Consider the following 25486-nt stretch of genomic DNA (forward strand, 5'->3'; position numbering starts at 1 on the left):
ATCGAGAGTCGCATGCTTTACTGACTAAGCCAGCCGGGTGCCCCTATCTTTCTATATTTATTGATATCATACATGATTTCCTCATTTATTTTGTTAATGCTATAGAAGACATTGATTTTTTTTTCTTTTTTTGATTTTTTTTCAATTAAACTTTTTATTTGAGATAATTGTAGATTTGTATGCACTTCTAAGGAATAATACAGAAAGATTTCATATACTTTTCCCAGTTTTTCTCATTGATAACATCTTCAAAAAATTATAGTACCGTGTCACTACCAATCAAAGAACGGAATATTCCCATTACTACAAGGATCCTCCATATTGTCCTTTTTTTTTTTTTGAAAGATTTTATTTATTCATGAGAGACAGAGACAGAGAGAGACAGAGAGGCAGAGACATAGAGGGAGAAGCAAACTTCATGGAGGAAGCCCTACACAGGACTCCATCCTGGGACTCCAGGATCATGCCCTGAGCCAAAGGCAGAGGCTCAAGTGCTGAGACACCCAGACATCCCCTTATTGTCCTTTTATTTTTATTTTTATTTTTTTAAAGATTTATTTATTTATTCATGATAGACACAGAGAGAAAGAGAGGCAGAGATACAGGAGGAAGGAGAAGCAGGCTCCATGCCGGGAGCCCGAAGCGGGACCCGATCCCGGGATTCCAGGATCGCGCCCTGGGCCAAAGGCAGGCGCCAAACCGCTGAGCCACCCAAGGATCCCCTTATTGTCCTTTTATAGCCATTCTCATTTTCCTCCTGCCTCCATCCCTTCCTAAACCCTGGGAACCACTCATCTCCATGTCTTTAGTCATTTCTCTTTTCTTTTTTTTTTTTTTTTTTAAATATTTTATTTATTTCTTATTCATGACAGACAGAGAGAGAGAGAGCCAGAGACACACAGGCAGAGGGAGAAGTAGGCTCCCTGCAGGGAGCCTGACGTGGGACTCAATCCCAGATCTCCAGTATCACACCTTGGGCTGAAGGCTGAGCTAAACTGCCGGGCCACTGGGGCTGCCCTCTTTAGTCATTTCAGGAATGTTAACACAAATTGAATTATACAGAATGTAACTTTTGGGAGTTGACTTTTTCACTTTTTCTCTGTGGTATGGATATACCACAGTTTAAGCATTCATCCGTGGAAGGTCATGTGGGTTTTCTAGTTTGGGGCTGTTAGTGTAAACTTAAGTCTTTCCCTCAGATAAATGACCAGTGGTGCAGTTGACCATGTAGCAGTTGCATGTTTATTTATTTTTTTATTGATTGCCAATTAAAAAAATTTTTTTTTAAATTTATTCATGAGAGAGAGAGAGGCAGAGACACAGGCAGAGGGAGAAGCAGGCTCAATGCAGGGAGCCCGACATGGGACTTAACCCCGGACCCCAGGATCATGGCCTGGACCGAAGGCAGGTGCTCAACTGCTGAGCCACCCAGGTGTCCCAGATTGCCATGTTGTTTACCAAAATGACCACACCATTTAATATTTCCATCAACAATGTATGAGGAATCCAGTTTTTCTACTTCCTTTCCAGGACTTGGTATTGTCACTATTTTTTTTATTTTAGCCATTCTGGTGGGTATATAGTGATACGTCACAGTAGTTTTACTTTGTATTTCCCTAATGATGCTGGACATCTTTCATGTGCTTGCTTGCTGTCTGTATATATTCTTTGTTCAAATGTCTGTGTTTTTTGACCATTTTTTTTATTAAAAATTTTTTTTTTTTACTTATTCATAGAGACACACACACAGAGAGAGGCAGAGACACAGGCAGATTTTGACCATTTTTTAAATTGGATTTCTTTTAAATATTCCCGTGTTTTTTTTTTTTTTTTTTAACACTACTGAGTTCTGAGAATTCTTTTTTTTTTTTTTTTTTAAAGATTTTATTTATTCATGAGAAACGCAGAGAGAGAGAGAAGCAGAGACACAGGCAGAGGGAGAAGCAGGCTCCACACAGGGAGCCTGATGTGGGACTTGATCCCGGGACCCCAGGATCACGCCTGGGCTGAAGGCAGGTGCTAAACCACTGAGCCACCTGGGCTGCCCTGCCCTGTTTTTTAAATTCCACATATGATTGAAATCTATGGTATTTGTCTTTCTCTGGCGTATCTTTTTTCTTTTTCTTTTTAATCAATTAATTAATTAATTAATTAATTTTAAAGATTTTATTTATTCATGGTAGATAGACATAGAGAGAGAGAGGCAGAGACACAGGCAGAGGGAGAAGCAGGCTCCATGCCAGGAGCCCAGTGCGGGATTCGATCCTGGGACTCCAGGATCACGCCCTGGAACAAAGGCAGGCGCCAAACCGCTGAGCCACCCAGGGATCCCTCTTTTTTTTTAGGGCAGCCCCGGTGGCGCAGCGGTTTAGCACCGCCTGCAGCCAGGGTGTGATCCTGGAGACCCTGGATCGAGTCCCACGTTGGGCTCTCTGCATGGAGCCTGCTTCTCCCTCTGCCTGTGTCTCTGCCTCTCATTCTCTCTCTGTGTCTCTATGAATAAATAAATAAAATGTTAAAAAAAAAAAAAAGATTTTATTTAGAGCGGGGGTGGGTGGGTGGAGGTGGTGCAGAGAGAGAGGCACCAGCAAACTCCCTGCTGAGCAGGGAGCCAGACATGGCCTTGGTCCCCTGGAATTGTGACCTGGGCCGAAGGCAGATGCTTAACCCACTGAGCCACCCATGCACCATTTGACTGGTTTATACATTCTAGCTCTTTCCATGTTGTCGCAAATGGCAAGATTTCATTCTTTTTTTCATGGCTGATTAATATTCCATTGTGTGTATACACACATCATATCTGTTCTTCGGGTAAATACCCAGTAGTGCAATTACTGGATCATAAGATAGTTCTGTTTTTAATTTTTTGAAGAACCTCTATGCTGTTTTCCACAACTGGCTGTACCAGTTTGCATTCCCACCAAAAGTCTTATTTATTATTATTATTTTTAAAGATCTTGCTTAGAGATGTCTGGATGACTCAGTTGAGCATCTGCCTTCAGCTCAGGTCATGATCCCAGGGTCCTGGGATCAAGTCCCACGTGGAGCTTCCTGTTCAGCGGGGAGCCTGCTTCTCCCTCTTCCTCTGCCTGCAGCTCCCCTGCTTGTGCTTTCTCTCTCTCTCTCTGTCAAATAAATAAAATCTTTAAGAAAAAAAAAAAGATTTCATTTATTAGAGAGAATAGAGCACAAGTAGGGGGAGCAGCAGGGGGAAAGGACCTGAGCTGAAGGTAGGCACTCAACAGACTGAGCCACCCAGGTGCCCCAGTACATGAATCTTTTTTTAAAAGATTTTACTTATTTATTCATGAGAGACACACACACACACACACACACACGGGGGGGTGGGGGGTGGGCAGAGACATAGGCAGAGGGAGAAGCAGGCTCCATGCAGGGAGCCTGACATGGTTCTCGATCCTGGGTCTCCAGGATCAGGCCCTGGGCTGAAGGTGGCACTGAACAGCTGAGCCACTGGGGGCCCCAGTACATGAATCTTTAAGAAAAAAAAAAAAAACTACTACACATTCTGTCACATCCTTAATTGAAGTAATAAAGTATGAAAAATAAAACTTGGGGGTGCCTGGGTGCCTCCCTTTGGCTCAGGTCGAGCGCTCAGGGTCTTGGGCTCAAGCCCCGGAGCAGGCTCCCTGCTTACTGGGAGTTTCCTTGTGCCTCTCCCTCTCCCTCTCCCTCTGCCCTCCCCCCAGTTGTAAGGTCTCAGATCTTTAAAAAAAAAAAAAAAAAAAGTTTATTTATTAGAGAATATGCATGCACACAGGATGGAGGTGGGAGAGGGAGAGAAAGAACCCCAAGCAGACTCCCCACTGGGTGCAGAGCCCTGTCTCACAACCCCAGATTCTGTCCCATGACCCAGAGATCGTGAGCTGAGCTGAAATCAGATGTTGGATGCTTAATGGACTGAACTGCCCAGACACCCCCAGAACGTGCATTATTAAGCAACACCTGGTTCAGAGCCTGACCTAGTCTCTGCTGAATTTAATTAAAGGTTTGTCTGTTTCTCAAGCTGTGTGTGGCTCCTTCTCTCGACAGTGGCCTTACATCAGAATCATGGCTACGGATTGGCTGGGCAGTATTGTGTCCATCAACTGTGGAGATAGCTTGGGAGTCTATCAGGGACGAGTGTCTGCGGTGGACCAGGTCAGCCAGACCATTTCTCTCACCCGGCCTTTCCACAATGGAGTGAAGTGCCTCGTGCCGGAAGTCACCTTCAGGTGAGTGTCTTTGCTGAGTTTTTCAGATCTAGTCTGGTGGTCTGTGGAGGTTGAGCTTAGGTCCAGTTGCCAGTTTTCTCTTGCAGAGGGCTGCATCTGAGTAGTCTTGTCAGGGGTGAGGTTTTACAGTCTTAACTCTTACAGGCTAGCGGCTGTTTTCAGCGTAGACTTTATGTCGTCATTAACTTTTAGCTAATAGATCAGGGTTTGTGAAACCTTTTCCTAATCTCTGTCAAACACCAATATTCTTAATTAAAACAGTCAAATTCAGAATCATCTATTTTCTTAGGCTTTTATTATTTGTGTTTTATTGATCTCTCCCTCCCCCACCACCACATAAATGTATCTCTCTTTGTAGATTTGTATTATAATTTATCTCTGGAAGCACACTGTCGCCAGTAGCTGACATCTGTAGTTACAGGAATGTAGTTTTCTTAGTTTTTGTGGATCTCAAGTTCAGTGGCCTTCACATCTCTCTTTTCACCAGTTTTTCATAAAATCTCCCTCTCTTAGGTTAAAATAAGAACAGTGGCAACAAACAACTGTCGGATAAGCGCTTCCTTGACTTTTGGAACAATACCTTCATTTAATCTTTTCTGTAGGAGTATCCATTCTTAATTTCTTTCCCCTTCTGAAGTCTCAATAGAAGACATACCCTTTGTGTTCAGGGCTACCCTTATCCCATATGCTTTATATACTCTCCTTTTTGGTCTCCTTTCTTTTTTTTTTTTTTTAAATTTTTTTTTTTTTTAATTTGTGATAGTCACACAGAGAGAGAGAGAGAGAGAGAGAGAGAGCGCGCGGCAGAGACATAGGCAGAGGGAGAGGGAGAAGCAGGCCCCATGCACGGGAGCCCGACGTGGGATTCGATCCTGGGTCTCCAGGATTGCGCCCTGGGCCAAGGGCAGGCGCCAAACCGCTGCGCTACCCAGGGATCCCTTGGTCTCCTTTCATACCGTTCTCAGTCTCTTGTGTCTTCATTTTCAACCTTCATACCCGTTTTCCTCTTTGCATTCTTGTGAAGCCCTCCCCAGCCTTCCCCCACAGTTCACACACTCCTGCACACCCATACACACCAACATACCCACCACGCCTTGTGTGAGCCATCAGCTGTTGCCCTGTCATTTCCCTTCTCTTTATACATACCAAAGTTCTTTCCAGAGCAAAATAGTAGTCTGCTTTCATTCCCTTTGTGGCCTCATTCTCTAGTCTTTCCTTACCCCACTTTTCAAACTTCACCATCTTGTGAAACTCACTCTTGCCAAAGTTACAAATGACCTAAGAGCCAAATTGAGTTGCAGTATCTTAATTTGAACCTTAATCCAGATGCTCCCTAACTATTGAAGTTCCCTCTTTTAGTTTCTCTGTTGCCTCTTTGGGTTTTCTTTTCATGTATTCCTCCGTTCCTTTACATCCACCTGACATGAGGCTCAATCTCAGGACTCGAGGCTCATGACTTGAGCCAAAGGCAGAGAAACTTAACTGACCAAGCCACCCAGGCTCCCAACAATAGGTCTCTTTAAAGGGCAGTGTTGGTGCCTGAGCCTTGTCCTTAAGTACTCTACCACCTTTCCTCATTTTTGCCTCTGCTATTTCAATGAAATGAAGCCCTGCCATTAAGAGGTACAGACTTCCAGTTATAAAATAAGTAAGACATAAGATGTAAAGGACAACATAGGGAATATGGTCATTAATATATCTTTCAGGGTGCTTGAGTGGCTCAGTCAAGCATGGCTTTTAGCTCAGGTCATGATTCGAGGGGTTCCTGAGATTGAGCCCTGTATTGGGTTCCCTGCTCTGAGGGGGGACTGCTTCTCCCTTTCCCTCTGCCTATAGCTCCCCCTCCTTATGCTGTCTTTTTTTGTCAAATAAATACAATCTTTAAAAATATATATATATATAAAATAACTTTCTGTGGTGACAGATACCACTAAACTTTTTGTGGTGATCATTTCGTGGTATATATAAATATCAGATCACTATGTTGTACACCTGGAATTCATATAATACTGTATGTCAACTATACTTCAATTAGGGGGAAAAAATTACAGCTCTGCAAAAGTGTAACTGGTTGCTATTGATCCCAATTTCATCATTTTTATCACTCTGGTGCTTTGTCTTTTTTACATTGCTTGTATTATTTTTTAACGTGTTGAGATATCCATAACATATAGTTTATGTTTTGACCATTTTTCAGTATACAAATCAGTGGCATTAAGTATGTTCACATATTGTGCACCCATCACCACTGTCCACCTCTAGAACTTTTCCATCCTCCCACACTGAAACTTCATACACCATAAACACTAACTCTCCAATCTCTTCTTCCTCTAGCCCTAAAAACCACTTTTTTACTTTCTTTCTCTGAATTTGACTGTTTTAGGTATGTGAGATCATTTAATAATTGTCCTTTTGTGATGGTGTATTTTACTTAGCATAATGTCTTCAAGGTTCATCCATGTTGTAGCATGTGTTAGAATTTCTCTCCTTTTAAAGGCTGAGTAAGTAAGTACTTCACTGTATGTGCTGTATTTTGTTTATCCATTTATCTTACAGGGGGCACTTGGGTTTGCACCTTTTGGCTATTGTGGAGAATGCTGCTATGAACATTGGTGTGACACTGTTACATAGGCAAGTTTTGAGACTTGGACTCTTTTGTATATTTCAGGGCAGGTGACATTACGGAATTGAAAATTCTGGAGATACCAGGTCCTGGAGAAAACCAGCATTTTGGAGACCTTCATCAGACAGAATTAGGCCCATCTGGTGTTGGATACCAAGTGGGTATCAGCCAGAATGGCATGGGCAAGCTGGTGAAGAAGCCAGCCTCTTCCAGCAGTGCTCCTCAGAATATCCCTAAGAGGACAGATGTGAAGAGTCAGGATGTTGCCATTTCCCCACAGCAGCAACAGTGCTCAAAGAGCTATGTGGACAGGCACACGGAATCCTTGAGTCAATCCAAAAGTTTCCGCCGTCGGCACAACTCTTGTAAGTTGGATCAAGTTGATATTTCTTCTTAACCTTGTGTTTCAGGGCTATAAGCTCTTATCCACTGCCATTCTTTAAACAAATTCTTTATTACTCCAGTAAAAATGGATGCTGGCAGAGCTTCACAAAAATACAGCATGATTGTCTTACTGCAGGGCTTGTCTCTCAGGATATTAAGGGAAAGAAAATAAGCTGTTAGAGACACCAACTCCCTGCCCTCTCCCTCCACTTAACTTCCTTCAAGAAAAGTCAGTGACCTGCCTCAAGTTCATATAGATGAAAGCCATTATTGTCTTTAATCTGGTGACTGATGGAGATGGTGGTGTGTGAGTTGAGTCTGCACTTGGCCATTCCTGGGGATTCTTGAATAACTTGTGATTTGGCTCCCATCCTCAAGAAAAGAGGAGAAGGGACTCGCCTGCACATCTCTGTGATCAGTTTCTGACAGACTACAATTTTAAATTTAAATTTTTTTTTTAATTTTTATTTATGATAGTCACAGAGAGAGAGAGAAGAGAGAGGCAAGACACAGGCGGAGGGAGAAGCAGGCTCCATGCACCGGGAGCCCGATGTGGGATTCGATCCCAGGTCTCTACAATTTTAAATTTACTGTATTCACTGTCCTTACTGACACATCAAGGAGAAAATGCATGAGTGTATTGATTGCCCAGTTTTGTTTGACACAAATTTTTGGATGCCATTTACTCACTATGGAACTAATTAGAATTAGTTCATTAGAATTTGGTATGTTCTTTAACATATTCACTAAAATAATGGTATAAGAGTGAATTATAACAGATTCACTAGATTCACCAGTACCCTGGGATCATGACCTGAGCCGAAGGCAGATGCTCAACCACTGAGCCACTCAGGCGGTGCCTCCCCTCCTTTTTTAAAGATTTTATTTATTCATGAGAGACACACAGAGAGAGGCAGAGACATAGGCAGAGGGAGAGACAACTTTCATTAGTAATTTTTTCCTACATATTTTTTTCTTTCTGTTGTTAATGTCTTACATTACTAAGGTAAATTTGTTACAATTACATTATTATTAATTAAAGTCTATTTCATTCTGATAACCTTAGTTTTTATCTACTGTTCCCATTGTAGGCTCCTGTCCAGCACAACACCTTATACTTCGTAATCATGTCTCCTCTTGCCCCTGGTGGTTTCTCAGACTCTCATTGGTTTTGGTGACCTAGACTATTTTGATGTACTGGTCAGGTATTTTGTAGAATATCCCTCAATTGGTATTTGATGTTTTTCTCATGATTAGATTGGGGTTATGTATTTGGGGGAAGATGACCACGGAGATGTTATTTTCATCATGTCATGTCAAGGTTATGTTATATCAACAGGGTTTATGACATAACATTGACCTTGATAACCGGGCTGAGGGAGTGGGTAGGTCACATTTCTCTTATAGAGTTCTCTCCACCCCCTTCTATATTAGGAGGAAGTGGACTGTGTGCAATCCACACTTAAAGAGTGGAAAGTTATGCAGGTATCTGCATAAATAGTTTGGAATTCTTCTAAACCAGAGATTTGTCTCTTCTCTCCTATTTACTTATTTTTTATCAGTATGGATTCGTAGGTATTTATCTTATACTTTGGGTTATAATTCATCACTGCTTTATTTTAGTGCTCAAATTGTTTCTGCTTTGGCCACTGGGAGTTGTTTTGGTTAGCTCCTGTGTTCCTTTGACATTCCCCCATTATTGTGGGTGGGTTTTTTCCTAGTACTTCTTTACTTTCTGGTACTACAAAGATACTCCAGGTTTATCCTCTCTATTTCCTACTCTAACCCTAGAATCAGCTGTATCTCCAACGAGCCTTGTTTCTTTTATTAGAGAATAGTATTGTAAGCCACTGTCTGGATGCAAGGTGTGGTCATTTTTACTGGGTGTTGCCTTTTTGGCTGACAGAGCAGGGAAATAGGTATATGTATGCTCACAGTGTATGTACATGTATCTGTTACTATTTTCCTGTGTAACTTTCATTAAGCTAAATGTGAGTTCATACTGATGATGTCTCTAACTGGAATCCATTACTACATTTCATCATTCTAGCTGCTTCCTTGTTTTATGTGTAACTTCTCACTTCAGTGAGAACCTGTCTCCTACCATCTGCCATTGGCTTAAATGATTCAGTTCTAGTATGCAGGTATAGCACTATCAGAATTACCAACCTAGACCCTCAACCCCCTTCATTGACTTTTTTTTTAAGATTTTATTTATTCATGAGAGACACAGAGAGAGGGAGAGGCAGAGACACCGGCAGAGGGAGAAGCAGGCTCCACGTAGAGAGCCGGACGTGGGACTCGATCCCGGGTCTCCAGGATCACACCCTAGGCTGAAGGTGGCGCTAAACCACTGAGCCACCGGGGCTGCCCTTATTTTACTTACTTATTTATTTATTATTTTTTAAAGATTTTATTTTTTTATTTTTTATTTTTTTTTTTATTTTTATTTTTTTTTTAATTTTTATTTATTCATGATAGTCACAGAGAGAGAGAGAGAGGCAGAGACACAGGCAGAGGGAGAAGCAGGCTCCATGCACCGGGAGCCCGACGTGGGATCCGATCCCGGGTCTCCAGGATCGCACCCTGGGCCAAAGGCAGGCGCCAAACCGCTGCGCCACCCAGGGATCCCTATTTTTATTATTTATTAGAGACACACAGAGAGAGAGAGGCAGAGACACAGGCAGAGGGAGAGGCAGGCTCCACGCAGGGAGCCCGACGTGGGACTTGATCCTGGGATCACGGGATCACGCCCTGGGCTGAAGGCGGCGCTAAACCACTGAGCCACCAGGGCTTCCCATATTTTACTTTTTAAAAAGATTTTACTTATTTATTCATGAAAGACACACAGGGAGAGGCAGAGACATAGGCAGAGGGAGAAGCAAGCTCCATGGAGGGAGTCTCATGTGGGACTCGATCCCGGGACTCCAGGATCACGACCTGAACCAAAGGCAGACACTCAACCACTGAACCACCCAGGTGTCATCCCCCACCCTTTAAAGATTTTATGTATTTATTCATGAGAGACACATACAGAGAGAGGCAGAGACATAGGCAGAGGGAAAAGCAGGCTCTTCGCAGGGGTCTGATGCAGGACTCAATCCCCAGACTGGGATCACACCCTGAGGCAAACGTAGACATGCTCAACTGCTGAGCCACCCAGCTCAATAAATTGTTGCCTCAATTTATTTGATCTTTTTTTTTTTTTTTAAATTTATTTGATCTTTAACAAGTCACTCTGGTATAAAAATGAGATCACTCTCAGAAACATCCCCTGGTTGATGCTGCTGCTTCTGGTTAGTCTATTCCCTAGTTTATTAAGTACATATAAATAAGGTAAAGAGATCACGGTAGTAAAATGTTAGTCTCTTTCAGGGAACCTTTTTATTTATTTATTTATTTTTTATTTTTTTATTTTTATTTTTTATTCATGAGAGAGAGAGAGAGAGAGGCAGACACACAAGCAGAGGGAGAAGCAGACCCCATGGAGGGAGCCCGACTTGGGACTCGATCCTGGGTCTCCAGGATCAGGCCCTTGGTTGAAGGAGGCGCCAAACTGCTGAGCCACCCAGGCTGCCCCAAGGGAACCTTTTTAAAGAATTTAATTATTTATTTGAGAAAGAGAGAGATGGAGAAAGCATGAGCAGGGGGTAGGAGGAGAGGGAGAAGCTGAGCAGGGAGCCTGATGCAGGGCTCAATCCCAGGATCCTGAGATCATGACCTGAGCTGAAGGTAAGACAGCTAGCCGACTGAACCACCTAGGTGCTACTCTTTCAGAGAACTACTTGTGAATCCACATTAGTGTGGAAAAGGTCTGCGGCCTGGGAATTTGATGATAAGATGTGGCTCAAATTGGTTTGTGATAGAAAGTGGGGTTGCCTTTATATATCGGTTCTGTAAAATGAATAGAAAGGTCTGTCAGAGACTTACTTTGTGTTTTATGTGGCATTTTAAGGATTCCAAGAAAATACATTTTTTTCCTACCACAGTTGTAATGTAGATTATCAGTGTTTTTCTCATCGATGAATGAAGAAATAGAGATTAAATATTTTTCTTATTAGAGATACGTAAATAGAATTTTCTCTGGTATATGTACATTGATATTGAGACTAGTAGATTGATAAAACTATAGGAATATAATCTCTGGCTTTTAGGTGTTCTTTCACAGTTAGTGATGAGTTGTCGAGGGATTTGTTGGTTCTAGTTATCTAGTCCAACATTGATAAGAGGTTTAGCACGAGCGGATTTAAATTTCTTTTTTGGGTTGCATGTATATGCACAGTGGTTATAGAGAATAATTCCTGTGACCTTGGTCATTGAACTGACCACTCAGAATATTTGGCAAGTAGATGAATGGAACATTAACCCTGGGAGGTAGAGGGAAACCATTTGAGACCGGCTAAGCTCTCTGTATTATCTGTTCAGTGTAACAGTGATCCCACCATCAGAGGTCAGTTTTTATGGTCCTGCTGAGGTCCTGCTTTGACTTAACCTCCTTGGGTGTGCTTCCTCCAACAGTCTTGAATACCCTGTTGCTGCTGCTGGAGCCCAGTAAGTTGATTGATTACTAAGGCCTGGAATTTGAGGGGTTGAAAAGAAGGTCCCAGATTCTTCATGAAGCCCATAGAGTCTGACATTAAAGCATTTGCAGTTTGACCTTCAGGTGCCCTTTAGCGTGCTAACTGCAGGACAAAGTTCTCCTTTACAATATGTGTGTGACAAAAACCAATAAATAAGTGGCACTGAGGATTACACAACAATGGGTTTGTTGTAAATTAGGCCAAAGGGCTTTTGTGTCAAAGGCTGGCAGCAAAATGGCACAGGAAGGCACCCAGCCTCTAGTCTTAACACATACTTGGCCCTTGTAATTGAAAGGTAAAGAAATCTGTGAAGCACTGTTTATCTTTTCCAAGGGAAGTGCTTTTCTCTCCTAGTGGCCAGAGGCCATTTTAAATACAGAGCCAGGGACACTTGGGTGGCTCAGCGGTTGAGTGTCTGCCTTTGGCTCAGGGTGTGATCCTGGGGTCCTGGGATCAAGTCCCACAACAGGCTCCCTATGAGGAGCCTGCTTCTCCCTCTGCCTGTGTCTCTGTCTCTCATGAATAAATTAATAAAATCTTTAAAATACATACATACATACATACCTACAGAGCCAGGCTCTTTGGGCTGAGTAAACTAAGTATTGAGATAGCTTATTCACCCAGGACTTCCACTATTAGTATTCAAGTATGAACAAAAGTAAGAATGAGAGACATCTGAGCATATTGGCTTGCCTTCCATTTACTTCATATTGTTTTATCTTTTTCTTGCTGACCTACAATATTTCCTCTTGGGAATTATTTTCATTCTCCTTTCTTGACAGTATTTAGAACATAGCTAGTTCTTTTTTTTTTTTTTTTTTTTTGAACATAGCTAGTTCTTAGTGTATATTTGTCAAACGAGTGAATATAAGGTCTGTGTTCAGTGAGACTGTGAGGAAATATACTTGACTCCTTCTAAAGGCAAAACTATGGTTTGGTTGCAAGTGGTGTTTGTAGAGTCTTCAGGCTGAGCCAAAAATGGCTTCCATTTTACTGCTTTTCCCCTGTCTTCTCTCAAATTGATGATTGCTTGTCTTCATCTGTCATTGTGTTAGATCCTGAGTAGTTCATTGTCAGTTCCTACAGGCATCACTGCGGTCCTTTCCTCCTGTGCTCCCTCCTCGTATTATTGTTGGCCTCTTCATCTTCCTTTCCTTTTCAGTCATACATGGTTTCCATAGTGCCCTTTCTTTCCCATAGTTCCCTTTCTTTCCCATAGTTAATCTCAAGTTGCGTTTTCTTTTGTGACCTCTTTTAAACTCTTAACTTTTGATGTTTGTTTGGGGTGTTCTGTTTGTGTGTGTGTGTGTGTGTGTGTGTGTGTGTGTGTAATATGGCTGTTTTTATTAATTCAGAGACCTGTGTATTTATGATGGGCCACGCAAAGAACTGGGTGACAGATCTGGATGATAGGGTTCCTACCCTTGGTTGACTTACAGTGTCCTTGGGGAGTTAGAGTAAGAACACCTATAACTGCAGAAGAAAGTAGGTGTAGTCTAGGGCAAGTGCTAGTGGAATGGCACCCACACTGCTGCAGGTGGTCAGATGGAGTAATCAAGGTGGTGTGTTTGGGCTGAGTCTTTGACAATAAAAATGAGAAATAGCCTAAACGTTCATCAGTAGGTATGGTATAGATCAGTAGAGTATAATCTATAAAAAATCATATAAAAAGATACTTGGAGGGATGCCTGGGTGGCTCAGCAGTTGAGTGACTGCTTTTGGCTCAGGGTGTGATCCTGGGGCCCCAGGATCGAGTTCCACATCAGGCTACTTGCTCAGCAGAGAGCTGCTTCTCTCTGTCCCTCTGCTGCTCCCCCTGCTTGTGCTCTCTTTTTGTCAAATAAATTAAATCTTCAAAAAAATAACCATCTTAAGTATTTTCTTACTTTTCTAATACCTTGTAATACTTTTTTTTTTTTTTTTTTTGGTAAAGATTATTTATTAATGAGAGAGAGAGAGGCAGAGACACAGGCAGAGGGAGAAGCAGGCTCTATGTAGGGAGCCCGACGCGGGACTCCATCCCGGGACTCCAGGATCACGCCCTGGGCCGAAGGCAGGCGCTAAACCGCTGAGCCACCCAGGTGTCCCCCTTGTAATACTTTAAAGCATTATAACAGTGAAGTAATCTTTGTGAAAAAGTTCATGATAAATGTTAATGTAAAAGTGGATTATATCAGGATGCTCTGGCTGTGAGTAATAGAAACCCTACCTAGTGGTTCAAATGATAGAGAAATTATGTCACAGGTGAAGTCCAGAGTTAGGACGTTTCTAGGTATGGTACAATCAGGCCTTCAGTCTTATTTCTCTGAAGCTCTCCTTTGTAGGTTGGCTTTGTCCTCAAACTGGAACTAGCTGGCTTCAGCAGTTCTGTGTGTCTCCTCCAGATTTTTCAAGGAGAGAAGAAAGACATTGTCTCTTCCAGTGTATCATCTTTAGCAGGGTTTCTTAATCTCAGTACTCTTGGTATTTTGGGCCAGATAATTTTGTTGTTGTTATGGGAGACTGTCCTGTGCATGGTAGTATGTTTAGCAGTATAGCAGTATCCCTGGACTTTAGCTTCTAGATACCAGGAGCGCTTCTCAACCACCACCAGTTTTAACAACCAAAAATGTTTCTAGACATTGTCAGATGTCCCATGTGGGATAGTATTGCCCTTGATTGAGAATCAAAAGTTCTTTAGGAGTGAAGAAACCTTTATCAGAAACTGCTGCAAATCTGTCGTCTGCCCCCGCCCCCCGCCACCCCATCTTGTCTTCTTGACCAGTATTTTTCTCATACCCATGCTTAAATCAGTTGTTGGCATGATTGATTCAGAAATTAACCCACTCCTTCGCCTTAGAGGAGAGTGTAGTATCTTGTCTGAACAAAAATGGATTTTATTATTTATTTATTTTATTTATTTTTATTTTATTTTATTTTTTTATTTTATTTTATTTATTCATGAGAGACAGAGAGAGAGAGGCAGAGACACAGGCAGAGGGAGAAGCAGGCTCCATGCAGGGTGTCCGACATGGGACTCGATCCCGGGTCTCCAGGATCACACCTTGGGCTGAAGGCAGGCACTAAACCACTGAGCCACCCAGGGATCCCTTTTTTAAATTTTATTTTATTTATTTATTTATTTTTTAAATGGATTTTATTCTAAGGGTAGAGAGGTCTGGATGTTGGATAGGCAATAACATAGTCTGCTTATAGGGCAAAGAACTCTAAAATTGCTTATCTGTGTCAAGGGCCTGTTGAAAGTGCCATGGTGGAAGATGTAGGCAATTTGACTTACTGGGTCAGCAGAAGTGATTGAGAGTTTTAGTAAAGGGGAAGATGAGCATAACATTAGATGAGGACTGGGGTTATGTTATATTGTTCACTGTTGACTCTCTAGCACTTAGCACTGATCCCAGTGGATAACAGATGCTTAATGAACATTTTTGAACGAATTTAGAAAAAACTGCTGATCAGAATTCTCTCCTGAGTGAAATGTGTTTTGGATTCAATAAGCAGTGATGTGATGATAGGTGCAGTTGGCTGAAATGAAGATACTCTTGGAGACCACTCCATTCATTTCTCTCAGATCAACTATATTTAGCTTCTTTTTTGAGTAGCATGTCTTGGTTATATACTGTATTCCTAGAATCTAACTCTGGCACACAGCATGCTTTCACTAAAATTTTTTGTCAGATTATTAGAACCCAGATTTTGACAACTTTGTCATTGTTTCATAGTTGAAGCTGTTTATGGTGGCTCAGCTAGATCTTTCTCTCCTTTATAATTTTGGTCAGCCTTATTAGTTTTTTCAGAGGCTAAATATCATCTTCCAGCTTAGCCCTTTTCCTTACTAATATTTGGCATTAGGAAGCTTTGGACAAAAAAAAAAAAAAAGGAAGCTTTGGACAAGGGTGCCTGGGTGGCTCAAACTTCTACCTTTGGCTCAGGCCATGATCCCAGAGTCCCAGGATTGAGTTCCACATTGGGCTCCCTGCTCAGCCAGGTGTCTGCTTCTCCCTCTTCTCTTATCCCTTCCCCTGTTTGCGCTCCATCTCTCTAAAATAAAAATAAAATCTTCCAAAAAACAAAAAAAGACTTGGGATACGAAGTCTGTTTGATCTTTTTCTCCTCTCGTCTCCTCTCCTCCTCTCCTCCCCTCTCCCCTCTCCCCTCTCCCCTCCATTTTTTTTTGAAAGATTTTATTTATTTGACAGAGAGTACAAGCAGGGGAGTGGCAGGCAAAGAAGGAGACTCCCTGCTGAGCAGGGAGCCTGATGCAAGGCTCAGTTCCAGGCCCTTGAGATCATAACCTGAGCTGAAGTCAGACACTTAACCGACTGAGCAACCCAGGTGCCCAGCACATACCTTTCAAAGTAATTATTGTAATTGATCTTGCCAGTATTGAAGAGTTTGTTATACAAATCTTTATTGACTGCCTGCTATGTGCTAGGAACTATGCTGGGGTTACAACAGTGAGCATTTTATATACAGGGAAATTGAGAAGTTGGATGACAGGTGTAAGATTATATAACATGTTAACAAGAACTGCAGCTAGATCCTAAGTCTCCTGGCTGGTCCATAGGGTAGAAAGGAGTTGCTGTGAGAAGTTAGAGTAGTATAGCTGGATGGAAATGTGTAAGGGGATTTGTTTGTGATCTTTCTAACCTCTACCTGAGTATTTTTATTTATTTATTTATTTATTTATTTATTTATTTATTTATTTATTTATTTATTTATTTATTTATTTATTTATTTATTTATTTATTTATTTATTTATGATAGTCACAGAGAGAGAGAGAGAGGCAGAGACACAGGCGGAGGGAGAAGCAGGCTCCATGCACCGGGAGCCTGATGTGGGATTCGATCCCGGGTCTCCAGGATCGCGCCCTGGGCCAAAGGCAGGCGCCAAACCGCTGCGCCACCCAGGGATCCCTCTACCTGAGTATTTTTAATAATTGAGGAGCTTTTAGTCTTTCAAAAGGAAGTACATTACCATATTGGATATTTAAACCATATTGGAGGTTGCATTTGGCATACCAATAACCTGAGATCAAATAAAAATTAGATGTTAGCTTGCTTGGTAAGCAATGAATTAAAAGCCAGTTGGGTATTCTCTTCTTATGAGCTTCAGGTTACAAAGAGTTGGCCCTATTTCGCTGTTAACTGCTAGACATTGGAGATCAAACTACCCAGACCTGTGGGAAGAAACGATTCTACTCTTGCTCTTCCACATTTTTGATATTCATTTGTCAAAAAAGCCTCTGTTGACTAATTTCTTCATGAAGGATAGAACTGGTTAAGATTTCTGGGAGTTAAAAAAAAAAAAAAAAAAGATTTCTGGGAGTTGTACTTATTTTATATTCACTATTATTAGGTAATATATGAAATATATTATTCCATGAGATTTGTGGTAGTTTGTGCTACTTTAATGTGATCTAGATATAGCTTTTACCATCTTCACTTTGATTCCTATGATGTTCTCTATAAAGGACTAATGTATTTTCCACTTCCCCTGAGTATTTCCTGTGGGCACACTGACCTTAGTCCTTGTTTTTTCTCTAGGGTCATCTAGTAGCAGACACCCAAATCAGGCAACTCCAAAGAAAAGTGGCTTAAAGAATGGCCAAATGAAGAATAAAGATGACGAGTGCTTCGGGGATGATATCGAAGAGATCCCAGATACAGATTTTGATTTTGAAGGGAACCTGGCCCTTTTTGATAAGGCAGCTGTGTTTGAGGAGATTGATACCTATGAGAGGAGAAGTGGTACCCGTTCCCGGGGCATCCCAAATGAAAGACCAACTCGGTACCGCCATGATGAGAACATCTTGGAGTCAGAGCCCATTGTCTACCGGCGGATCACAGTGCCCCACAATGTGAGCAAGGAGTTCTGCACGGGTGAGTTGCACCAGGTCTCCATCCTACTGGCTGCTCTCCTGTTTTTGTTTTGCTTGAAAGAGAATGATGTAGATTCTGAATCAGACTCTTGCAGTAGGAATTAACTAAGTGGCTTTGTGGTTGGCACATTCTTATCGTCTCTTGGGAATCGTGGTTAATATGGCATCCTACCTACCATGGTGATGTGGAGGTGTGGGGTAGGGGGCTGATTTCATGTCCATTGGTGTCCTGCATCTGACAGGATCTGGTCTGTTCTTTATTTAGTGTATAATGATTAACAACTAAAGGCATAGGAGCCAACTATGTAGATTCACATAATCAGATCTCTCACTTTTCACTTTGGCTTGCCTGCTACTGCCTATGTATTTTACGGGAAGTTCACCTGTTTTACTAGTTATTTATTGGTGTAAAAAACATTCGAAGATAGATTGTTGAAACCACTGGCTAAAATTGGGGTTTCAGTAAATCACATTTGTTGTTACTACATTGTTCTCATCTCCTGCTAGCCCTGGTCATGGGAGGTTTGGCTGGTCCTATTTCTCACTTAACAAAGTAGTGTCTTGGTAGTTATGTAGGTCACTGTATAGGATAGTCTGTTACCTCAGTGGTTTTAAGTTTCTTTTTTTGTGACATGAGGATCTTTTCTCCAAACGTGGCATTTGAGGCACATAAAACCAGCTATGGGAGAGGTGATCTACCTCACCCCTGGCCTTGTCCCTTCCCAGAGTTTCTTCGAATACAATTTGAAAACCATTCTTATTGAATGATCTTAAAGAGCTGAAGGAGGAATCATAATCTTTTTTTTAAAATTTTTATTTATTTATAATAGTCACATAGAGAGAGAGAGAGAGGCAGAGACACAGGCAGAGGGAGAAGCAGGCTCCATGCACTGGGAGCCCGATGTGGGATTCGATCCCGGGTCTCCAGGATTGCGCCCTGGGCCAAAGGCAGGCGCCAAACCGCTGCGCCACCCAGGGATCCCGGAATCATAATCATTTTAATTAGAGGAGGAACTAAGTATAATACTCCTTTTGGTTTGAGGGTTTGAGTATAAGGAATATAAATTTAGAACAGTAGTAGCAGTTACAGAAAGTATTATGGAAATTTGGAGGAAAATCAGATACAGCATGGCTTTTTTGTAAGGCCGTGTTGTATTTTATTTAGTTTGTTGAGTATAGAAGTTTGCATGCATTTTCCACGTGGGGGGAGAAAAAAGCAGGCTGCCAGGCTAAGAGAGACTGCCAGATTATTATTTTCCGTTGTTCACTGGCGGACTCTGATGGGCATGCCTCTTTACTAAGGTGGTTTCCCTAAGTGGTACTGACAGTGTGACTTACTGAACTCTTGATTTTTACCACTTGTGTGTGGGCAGACAGCCTAGCTCAGAATCAGGCTTCATTTCATTTGCCAGGTGTGAAGCTTTTCAAAGGCAGCCATCATCCTGCAGGTCTGAAAATACAGTCAGCTCTTGCCATTCAGCTGCCTCTACCTGTAGCTTTTCTTTCACTGCCCACAGCAAAATAAGCTGCCTCTACCTGTAGCTCACTGAGCTGAGGTGATCAGGTCATGCAGCAGGTCCTTTCCCTGAAATTCCTGAGCTTGGGGAGATATGGCCTGCCTTGGAATGAAGTGGCTAAAAGGAAGAAAATAGTAAACTCAGGAAAGATTATCAGATCTAAAAGAGCCTGAGAAAACATTGCTAAAGTAGGCAAAGGGGAGTGTGAGAATTTTTTACTACTACACAGTCAGCCTCCCCCAACTTGATTTTCACTCACACTTTCTTTAATTTTTTTAATTTTTATTTTTTTAAAGATTCTATTTATTTATTCATGAGAGACACAGGGAGAGGCAGAGACATAGGCAGAGGGAGAAGCAGGCTCCCCACGGAGAACGCAATGTGGGACTCTATCCCAGGATCCCAGGGTCACACCCTGAGCTGGAGGCAGACGCTCAACCACTGAGCCCACCCAGATGCCGTGTTTAATTTAATGACAAATAGAAAGTTCTGTTCTCTCACATGAAACTATTTTCCAGAATTGCCATTAACAAACCTAAAACAAACTATATGAGCTGGTCCTCAGCCAGGAACTCAGATATGGTGGCTGACCAGTTGGACTTCACTGAGGCATGACAGTGAGGGGCTAAGAAGGCCCACAGCTTCATGCTATCTGGTTTTCCTCTTTGTCCTCAGTAGTGATAAGAGTGGAAATGAAGCCCTTTTGCCAAGCAGGGTCTATGCTGGAAATAGCGAGCAAACAAACCGTTGCCTTGTTGAGCAGCTTCTCCTACAGGTGGTTTTTATCTCTGTTCCATCAACAAGGCACAAGTTGGTTTCTACTGTTACTCAGATGGTACCTGGCTGGGGACACTTTTCCACTTGGATCTCCTATGCAGATGTTATGGTCAGAATAAGGCAAACTATCTAGAACATGTGGAGAAACAACAACATAAGACTGTCAAATGTTAGCGTTAGGTTACTTCATCACTTAGTATGATTTTCTTGTTTTACAGATGAGGACATTGAGGCCCAGAGAGATAAAGACTCTAACAAACCTTATATTTTCTTTTCTTTTCGGAAGGTCGCTAAGTTAAAGAGGAGGAAGGATATAGTATCAGAGGAGAAGGGCCGTGTAATGGCGGAATAGACTATAGTCGTTTCTCTTTAGAGTCCACAGAAGCAGATCAACTTAGATCGGTCGTTGTGGAGGGTGGCTTGGATAGCTCCCCAGCTAGCCTTCTGGCATGTCCTAGATTCCCAAATGCCTTATTTTCTACTAATCTCCAGGGTACAAAAGAACAACGACATGTTTACTACCCATTGGTGTGATGGCTTGGGTCTTAGGATTCTGACAGCTTGCTGCTGGTATCCAGCACGTTGACTGTGTGCTGAGTGGTGTCAACAGTTTCTAAGCCATTTTCTGTAATTGCCACACTCCTCTTGGCAGTACAATACCAGCTGTGTGTATGTGTGTGATGGGGTAGTATTATAAAAGGTCTGTCAATTGGAAAAACACATTAAGGAAGCAGCTAAATTTAGCTCTTTGTTCAACCCAGATTTTTTCTCTGGAAAGCCTTTTTGAGTCCTTTGACAGTGTTACTGTGCCCAGCAGTTGTGGGTGGTCAGACATTTCTCTAGCGTGGACTTAGCCTGCTAAATAATGATATCTAGTGGTCACATACTTGTGTATTAAGTTTGGCTGTAAAGTGTGAGATGTGTGTGAGCACTCTTCAGTTGTGAGAGGTCCTCAAAGAATACTGGGTAGGAGAGAGGTAAGGCTTTATGGAAGAATATTTGCTCAACATTCATACTGTTCTAAAAGAAATACTGAAGACCTTTTGTTCATCTAAATACTATGCTTATTTTGTGTAAGTCACTCTTAAGACCTTGCATTTGTTATTAAGATGTATTAGGAAGGGGCACTCAGGTGGCTCAGTCGATTAAGTGTCCAGCTCTTGATTTTGGCTCAGATCATGATCTCAGGGTCTTGGGATCAAGCTCTATGCTCAGTGGGGGTGGGGGTGGGGCCTGCTTGAGATCCCTGTCCCCATTCCAGCACACGTGCACTCTCTCTCTCAAATACATCTTTTTTTTTTTTTTTTTAAGATTTATTAGGAAATGGAAGGATACCATATTTGCCTGGAGTCCAGTGAGTGTGGACATTAGTTGCGCTGGATGTTGAGAGGCAGGAGAGGTTCTGAAAGGTGGGCTGATCAGGAATAGCCTTACAAAGGGAGCAGGACAGAAGCCTTGAAGCATGGGCAGGATTTCAGCAGGCAGAGAGGAAGAGGAGTATGCGGGTAGGCCGATAGGTGCTGGTGAATAGTGTGACTAAAGGGCCCTGTGGGAGGTTTGGCCGGGGCAGACAGTGTTGGGGAACTAGCAGGAATTAAAAATAGCTTTGGATCACAGAGCACAGAGCCTTGTGTGCATATGCTATCCTTGTCCTATGCCATAGGGAACAACTGAAGGATTCTGAAGAATGAAAGAGATGCGATCCCAGATCTCATTAGAAAGACTTACAGTCTTGAAGACTGGTCTCATGATAGATTTCAGAGTAGAGTGAGAGGAGAGAGAGCAGAACCAGGAAGACTAGTTAGGCTCATGATGTAACTAATGTACCAGAGGTTTGGACCACTGAATGGGATGGAAGACAAAGGTGTGAGAGAAGTGACAGAGCAGAACTTGATGGCTGAAAGCAGGTGAAAAAGGGTTGAGTGAGCGGGAGGTTTCAAAGGCATTGCATCTGTGGGGCAGGAAGAATGGCAATGAGTGTCTAGCTGTCGTTAGTTTGCAAGTCTGCGTGGTTATGTGATTTCCCTCCTGTGGTGCTTTGTGGCTGAGCTCAGAAAAAGCAGATAGTAGAGTTATCACACTGAGAGGTCAGGGAGTTACTAAAAGCTTCAATGAGGAGGCTTCTGTAGAGTCAGAGAATGGAGTTATGTAGCCAAATGGGGGATGCTGAGCCTTTCCTTTTCTGTAAAGTGGGATAAAATTGTCAATTAAATGAGATCATGTGGAAAAGCAGCTAGTACAACGCCCAACTTATGATTGTTGGTATTTGACTTCAAGTATGAATGTGAAGGCTGCCTCAGGAAGGTTATTTCAAAGCACCTACATTTATACAATTTCTACTATGTGAGAGGTGCCATTCTAGATCCTCTGGGTATTGTTGGTCACCTCAGAGGCCTTATGGAGTAACTAAATGTTACGGATTAATTACGTTATCAAGTAACCAAATAATAGAAGTGTGTACAAGGTTTGGAGATGGGAGCCTGGCTCAGGAGAAGCAGCAGCATTATGATCAGTGTCATAGTATTGAAAGTTCATTGGATGTTTACTGTGTCACGGGCATCATTCTAAGCACTTCACATGTTTGTCACAATTTTCATGGAGTGCAATTATGAGATTACACCATTCTCCTCATTAAAAAAAATTTTTTTTTTAATTTTTATTTATTTATGATAGTCACACACACACACAGAGAGAGAGAGAGGCAGAGACATAGGCAGAGGGAGAAGCAGGCTCCATGCACCGGGAGCCCGACCTGGGATTCGATCCCAGGTCTCCAGGATCACACCCTGGACCAAAGGCAGGCGCTAAACCGCTGCGCCACCCAGGGATCCCTATCCTCCCCATTTTTGTTATTATCCCCATTTTGTTGGCATTAAGTAATCCGGTAAACCTTTCAAATCAGGAAAGACTAAACTGTCTCGAATTCATTTCCTGAGTGCTAATAAATTCTTCTTTGGCATATTTATTCAAGAACTCTTCCTGTTGGGTAGAATTCTTACTAACTTGTGCCGTTTGTTTTCCACTGTGTAGTCTCCTTCTGCCCTCGAGTGTGTAGAAACCCAGATGAGTGGCAGTGGGGTGCTATTGGTGCACACACTGAATCTCTGCAGTTGTCCTATCTGCTTTTCCTGAAGGATGTTCCTGTGCCTCCTTACTATCTACCTGCTGAGATTTGGTGAGCAGCAAGTGTATGAGGAGGATGACCTGAAGTAGGGTTACTGTTTACTGCAAAAGTCGAAGTTTGAGTGAGGCACTCTGGTCTGGGTTCCCTTTGAGTCCAGCACCACTTACACGTGCCCATTTCTCTTGGTAAAAGCAGTTCTGGTTCCTACTCTGAAGGGGAGCTGCTGGTGAAGCCACCATTGGTTCTGTTGCTTTATGGCTTGTCTCTTTACACTGCCCACCTTGGCTAGCTAAATCTTTGAGCTTCAGTGGGGATGTGTCTTGCTCTTAGGACGAGCTTGACCTTCATATTTTGAGGCTGGCAGTTGTCTTCCACAGCTAGTCTTGCATTTCTGTCTCTGAGCTCTGGCTGCCTTCTTTTGCTTCTTGTCACCAAGAGGTATGCTAATGTTTTCAAGACCAGCAGTGTTCTTATCTCTTGAAGAACAGATAATCAGGAAATCTGTTTTGGGTTTGTATGTATGTTCAGCAGGAATTCCGGAAGAAATAAATCTTTGAGTTTAGAAGTGGCCATTGAAGAATTTTACTCTAAGGGTATAGTGAGACCTCCTTCAGCAGTTGTGCTCCTGAGAACCACAGGGACATATCCGGAAGTAGATTCTAGGAGATGTTCTGGGTTGGAATGCTGCACTAACACACTTGTGCTGTATCAGATGCCACTATGACTTACTCACTGAACAGAGTTAATGAAACTGGTTTTTGAAATTGTGTCTCTGCAAGTGGACTTCCTTGGCAGTGACTTGGTTGGTTTTGGGAACCTCAGGTTCTAAGCAGATCCTCTAGTTGAGAGAGTAGTCAGTCCCCTTAATGTTGTGTCCTTCAGAGTTTCTGGGCCTGGATAAGATGGTGGATACTTGTCATAGACTTGAAGGGCTTGGTTGTAGTCATCGGCAGTCTCATGAAGTTATAGGGCAGTATTGTTAAGACTCGTCCCCCAGCCTCGAGTCCCGGGATCGAGTCCGTGTTGGGCTCCTTGCGTGGAGCCTCCTTCTCCCTCTGCCTGTGTCTCTGCCTCTCTCTCTCTGGGTCTCTCATTAATAAATAAATAAAAACTTAAAAAAAAAGACTCGTCTCCCAGTATCGAACATTTGTGCTTCCTACAGTCTTTGCATGGGACAAGGTCTCACGACAACTTGTTGCCAGAGTTTTAATTTAAGAATTTAAATTCAAACTAAGAGCTGGAGGGTCTGGGGCTTTGGCACATTATAGCCCAACACTTGAGTTTTAAAATTTTTTAAGAGAGAGCACTTGAAGGGCAGGGGGAAGGGCAGAGGGAAGGAGAAGAATCATAAGCAGGTTCCTTGCTCAGCACCACTGAGCCTGATGCAGGGCTTAATCTCATGACCCTGAGATCATGACCTGAGACAAAAATCAAGAGTCATACACTTAACCAAGTGAGCCACCCAGGCGCCCCCTTCCCCTGACACCTGAGTTTTTGCTAAAGCTGCTAGTTGTTTATATTATATTATACCATACCATACCATACCATACCATACCATATCATATTATTTTTTAGAGAATGAATTGGTCTCTAAATATGATCACTCTGCCAATATGTATCCTCTTGCCACCATCCAGAGCCACAGGTGTCTAGCCAGTGAGGATGGAGCTTGATTTCATTGTATGCACTATCCACCATCTTCCTTAAATTTGACACACTAATATTCAGGAGTCATATTCTCCTCCTGCCCAATGTTCTTGCTTCCTTTGCATTCCTGTTTCTTTCACTGCAGTCACTATTCTTAAGGTATCTGGCATAAAACTTTGTAACTACCTTCACCTTTTCCTTCTCATAAAAATTCATGCCATGTACAGCCCCTCATTTGGATGTGTCCAGAGCCTTGGAAGCTTGACTACCCTGTGTCCTCCTACAACTGGACCTTGAGAGCTTGTTTGGAGGTTCTAGTAGGGGAGCGCAGCTACCTTGACCGAAGAATGGTCCTCCATTGGGGAAGGTCGTCCTCTTTGACCAGTGCACTGCTTTAGGAGGAACACACATAGAGCAGTGAGGGAGGAAGGGGATACTCGCCTAGTCAGCCAGACCAGCCAGATGAACCCTAGCGACTAGAGGGGTAACAGATGCTGCACCCTTACAGCCCTTTTTCTAATTCAATAGCAGATGTAGTGATTCCTTCTGTAGCAGCCCTGGCAAGGAATTTTCCTTTATCTGCAGTATTCATTCTGGCTTCAGGTTCTCTTCTTATTCATTCAGAATTGCCATTGAAGTGCTCATGACTTTTCAGTTTCTTGTGCTACTCCACGAGTTCCCTTTGTCCCTTGATATCAGTTCTGCTTAGTCTTTCTGTTCATT

The 25486-nt window shown here is 42.5% G+C and overlaps 1 protein-coding gene across 3 annotated transcripts in view; it reads left to right on the top strand.

The window, feature by feature from the left end:
* Nucleotides 1–25486, top strand: part of EDC3 (enhancer of mRNA decapping 3) — a 49141-nt gene that overhangs the window by 8622 nt on the left and 15033 nt on the right. For all 3 annotated transcript variants that reach the window (XM_072745978.1, XM_072745977.1, XM_025984085.2), the window contains exons 3-5: nt 4051–4232; nt 6901–7220; nt 17364–17699. In XM_072745978.1, coding sequence (XP_072602079.1) covers nt 4069–4232; nt 6901–7220; nt 17364–17699 — 820 coding nt within the window. In that variant the 5' untranslated portion in view covers nt 4051–4068. The remainder of the gene's footprint in view (nt 1–4050; nt 4233–6900; nt 7221–17363; nt 17700–25486) is intronic.

The sequence above is a fragment of the Vulpes vulpes genome, unplaced genomic scaffold (assembly GCF_048418805.1).
Source record: "Vulpes vulpes isolate BD-2025 unplaced genomic scaffold, VulVul3 u000000678, whole genome shotgun sequence".
Lineage (NCBI taxonomy): Eukaryota > Metazoa > Chordata > Mammalia > Carnivora > Canidae > Vulpes > Vulpes vulpes.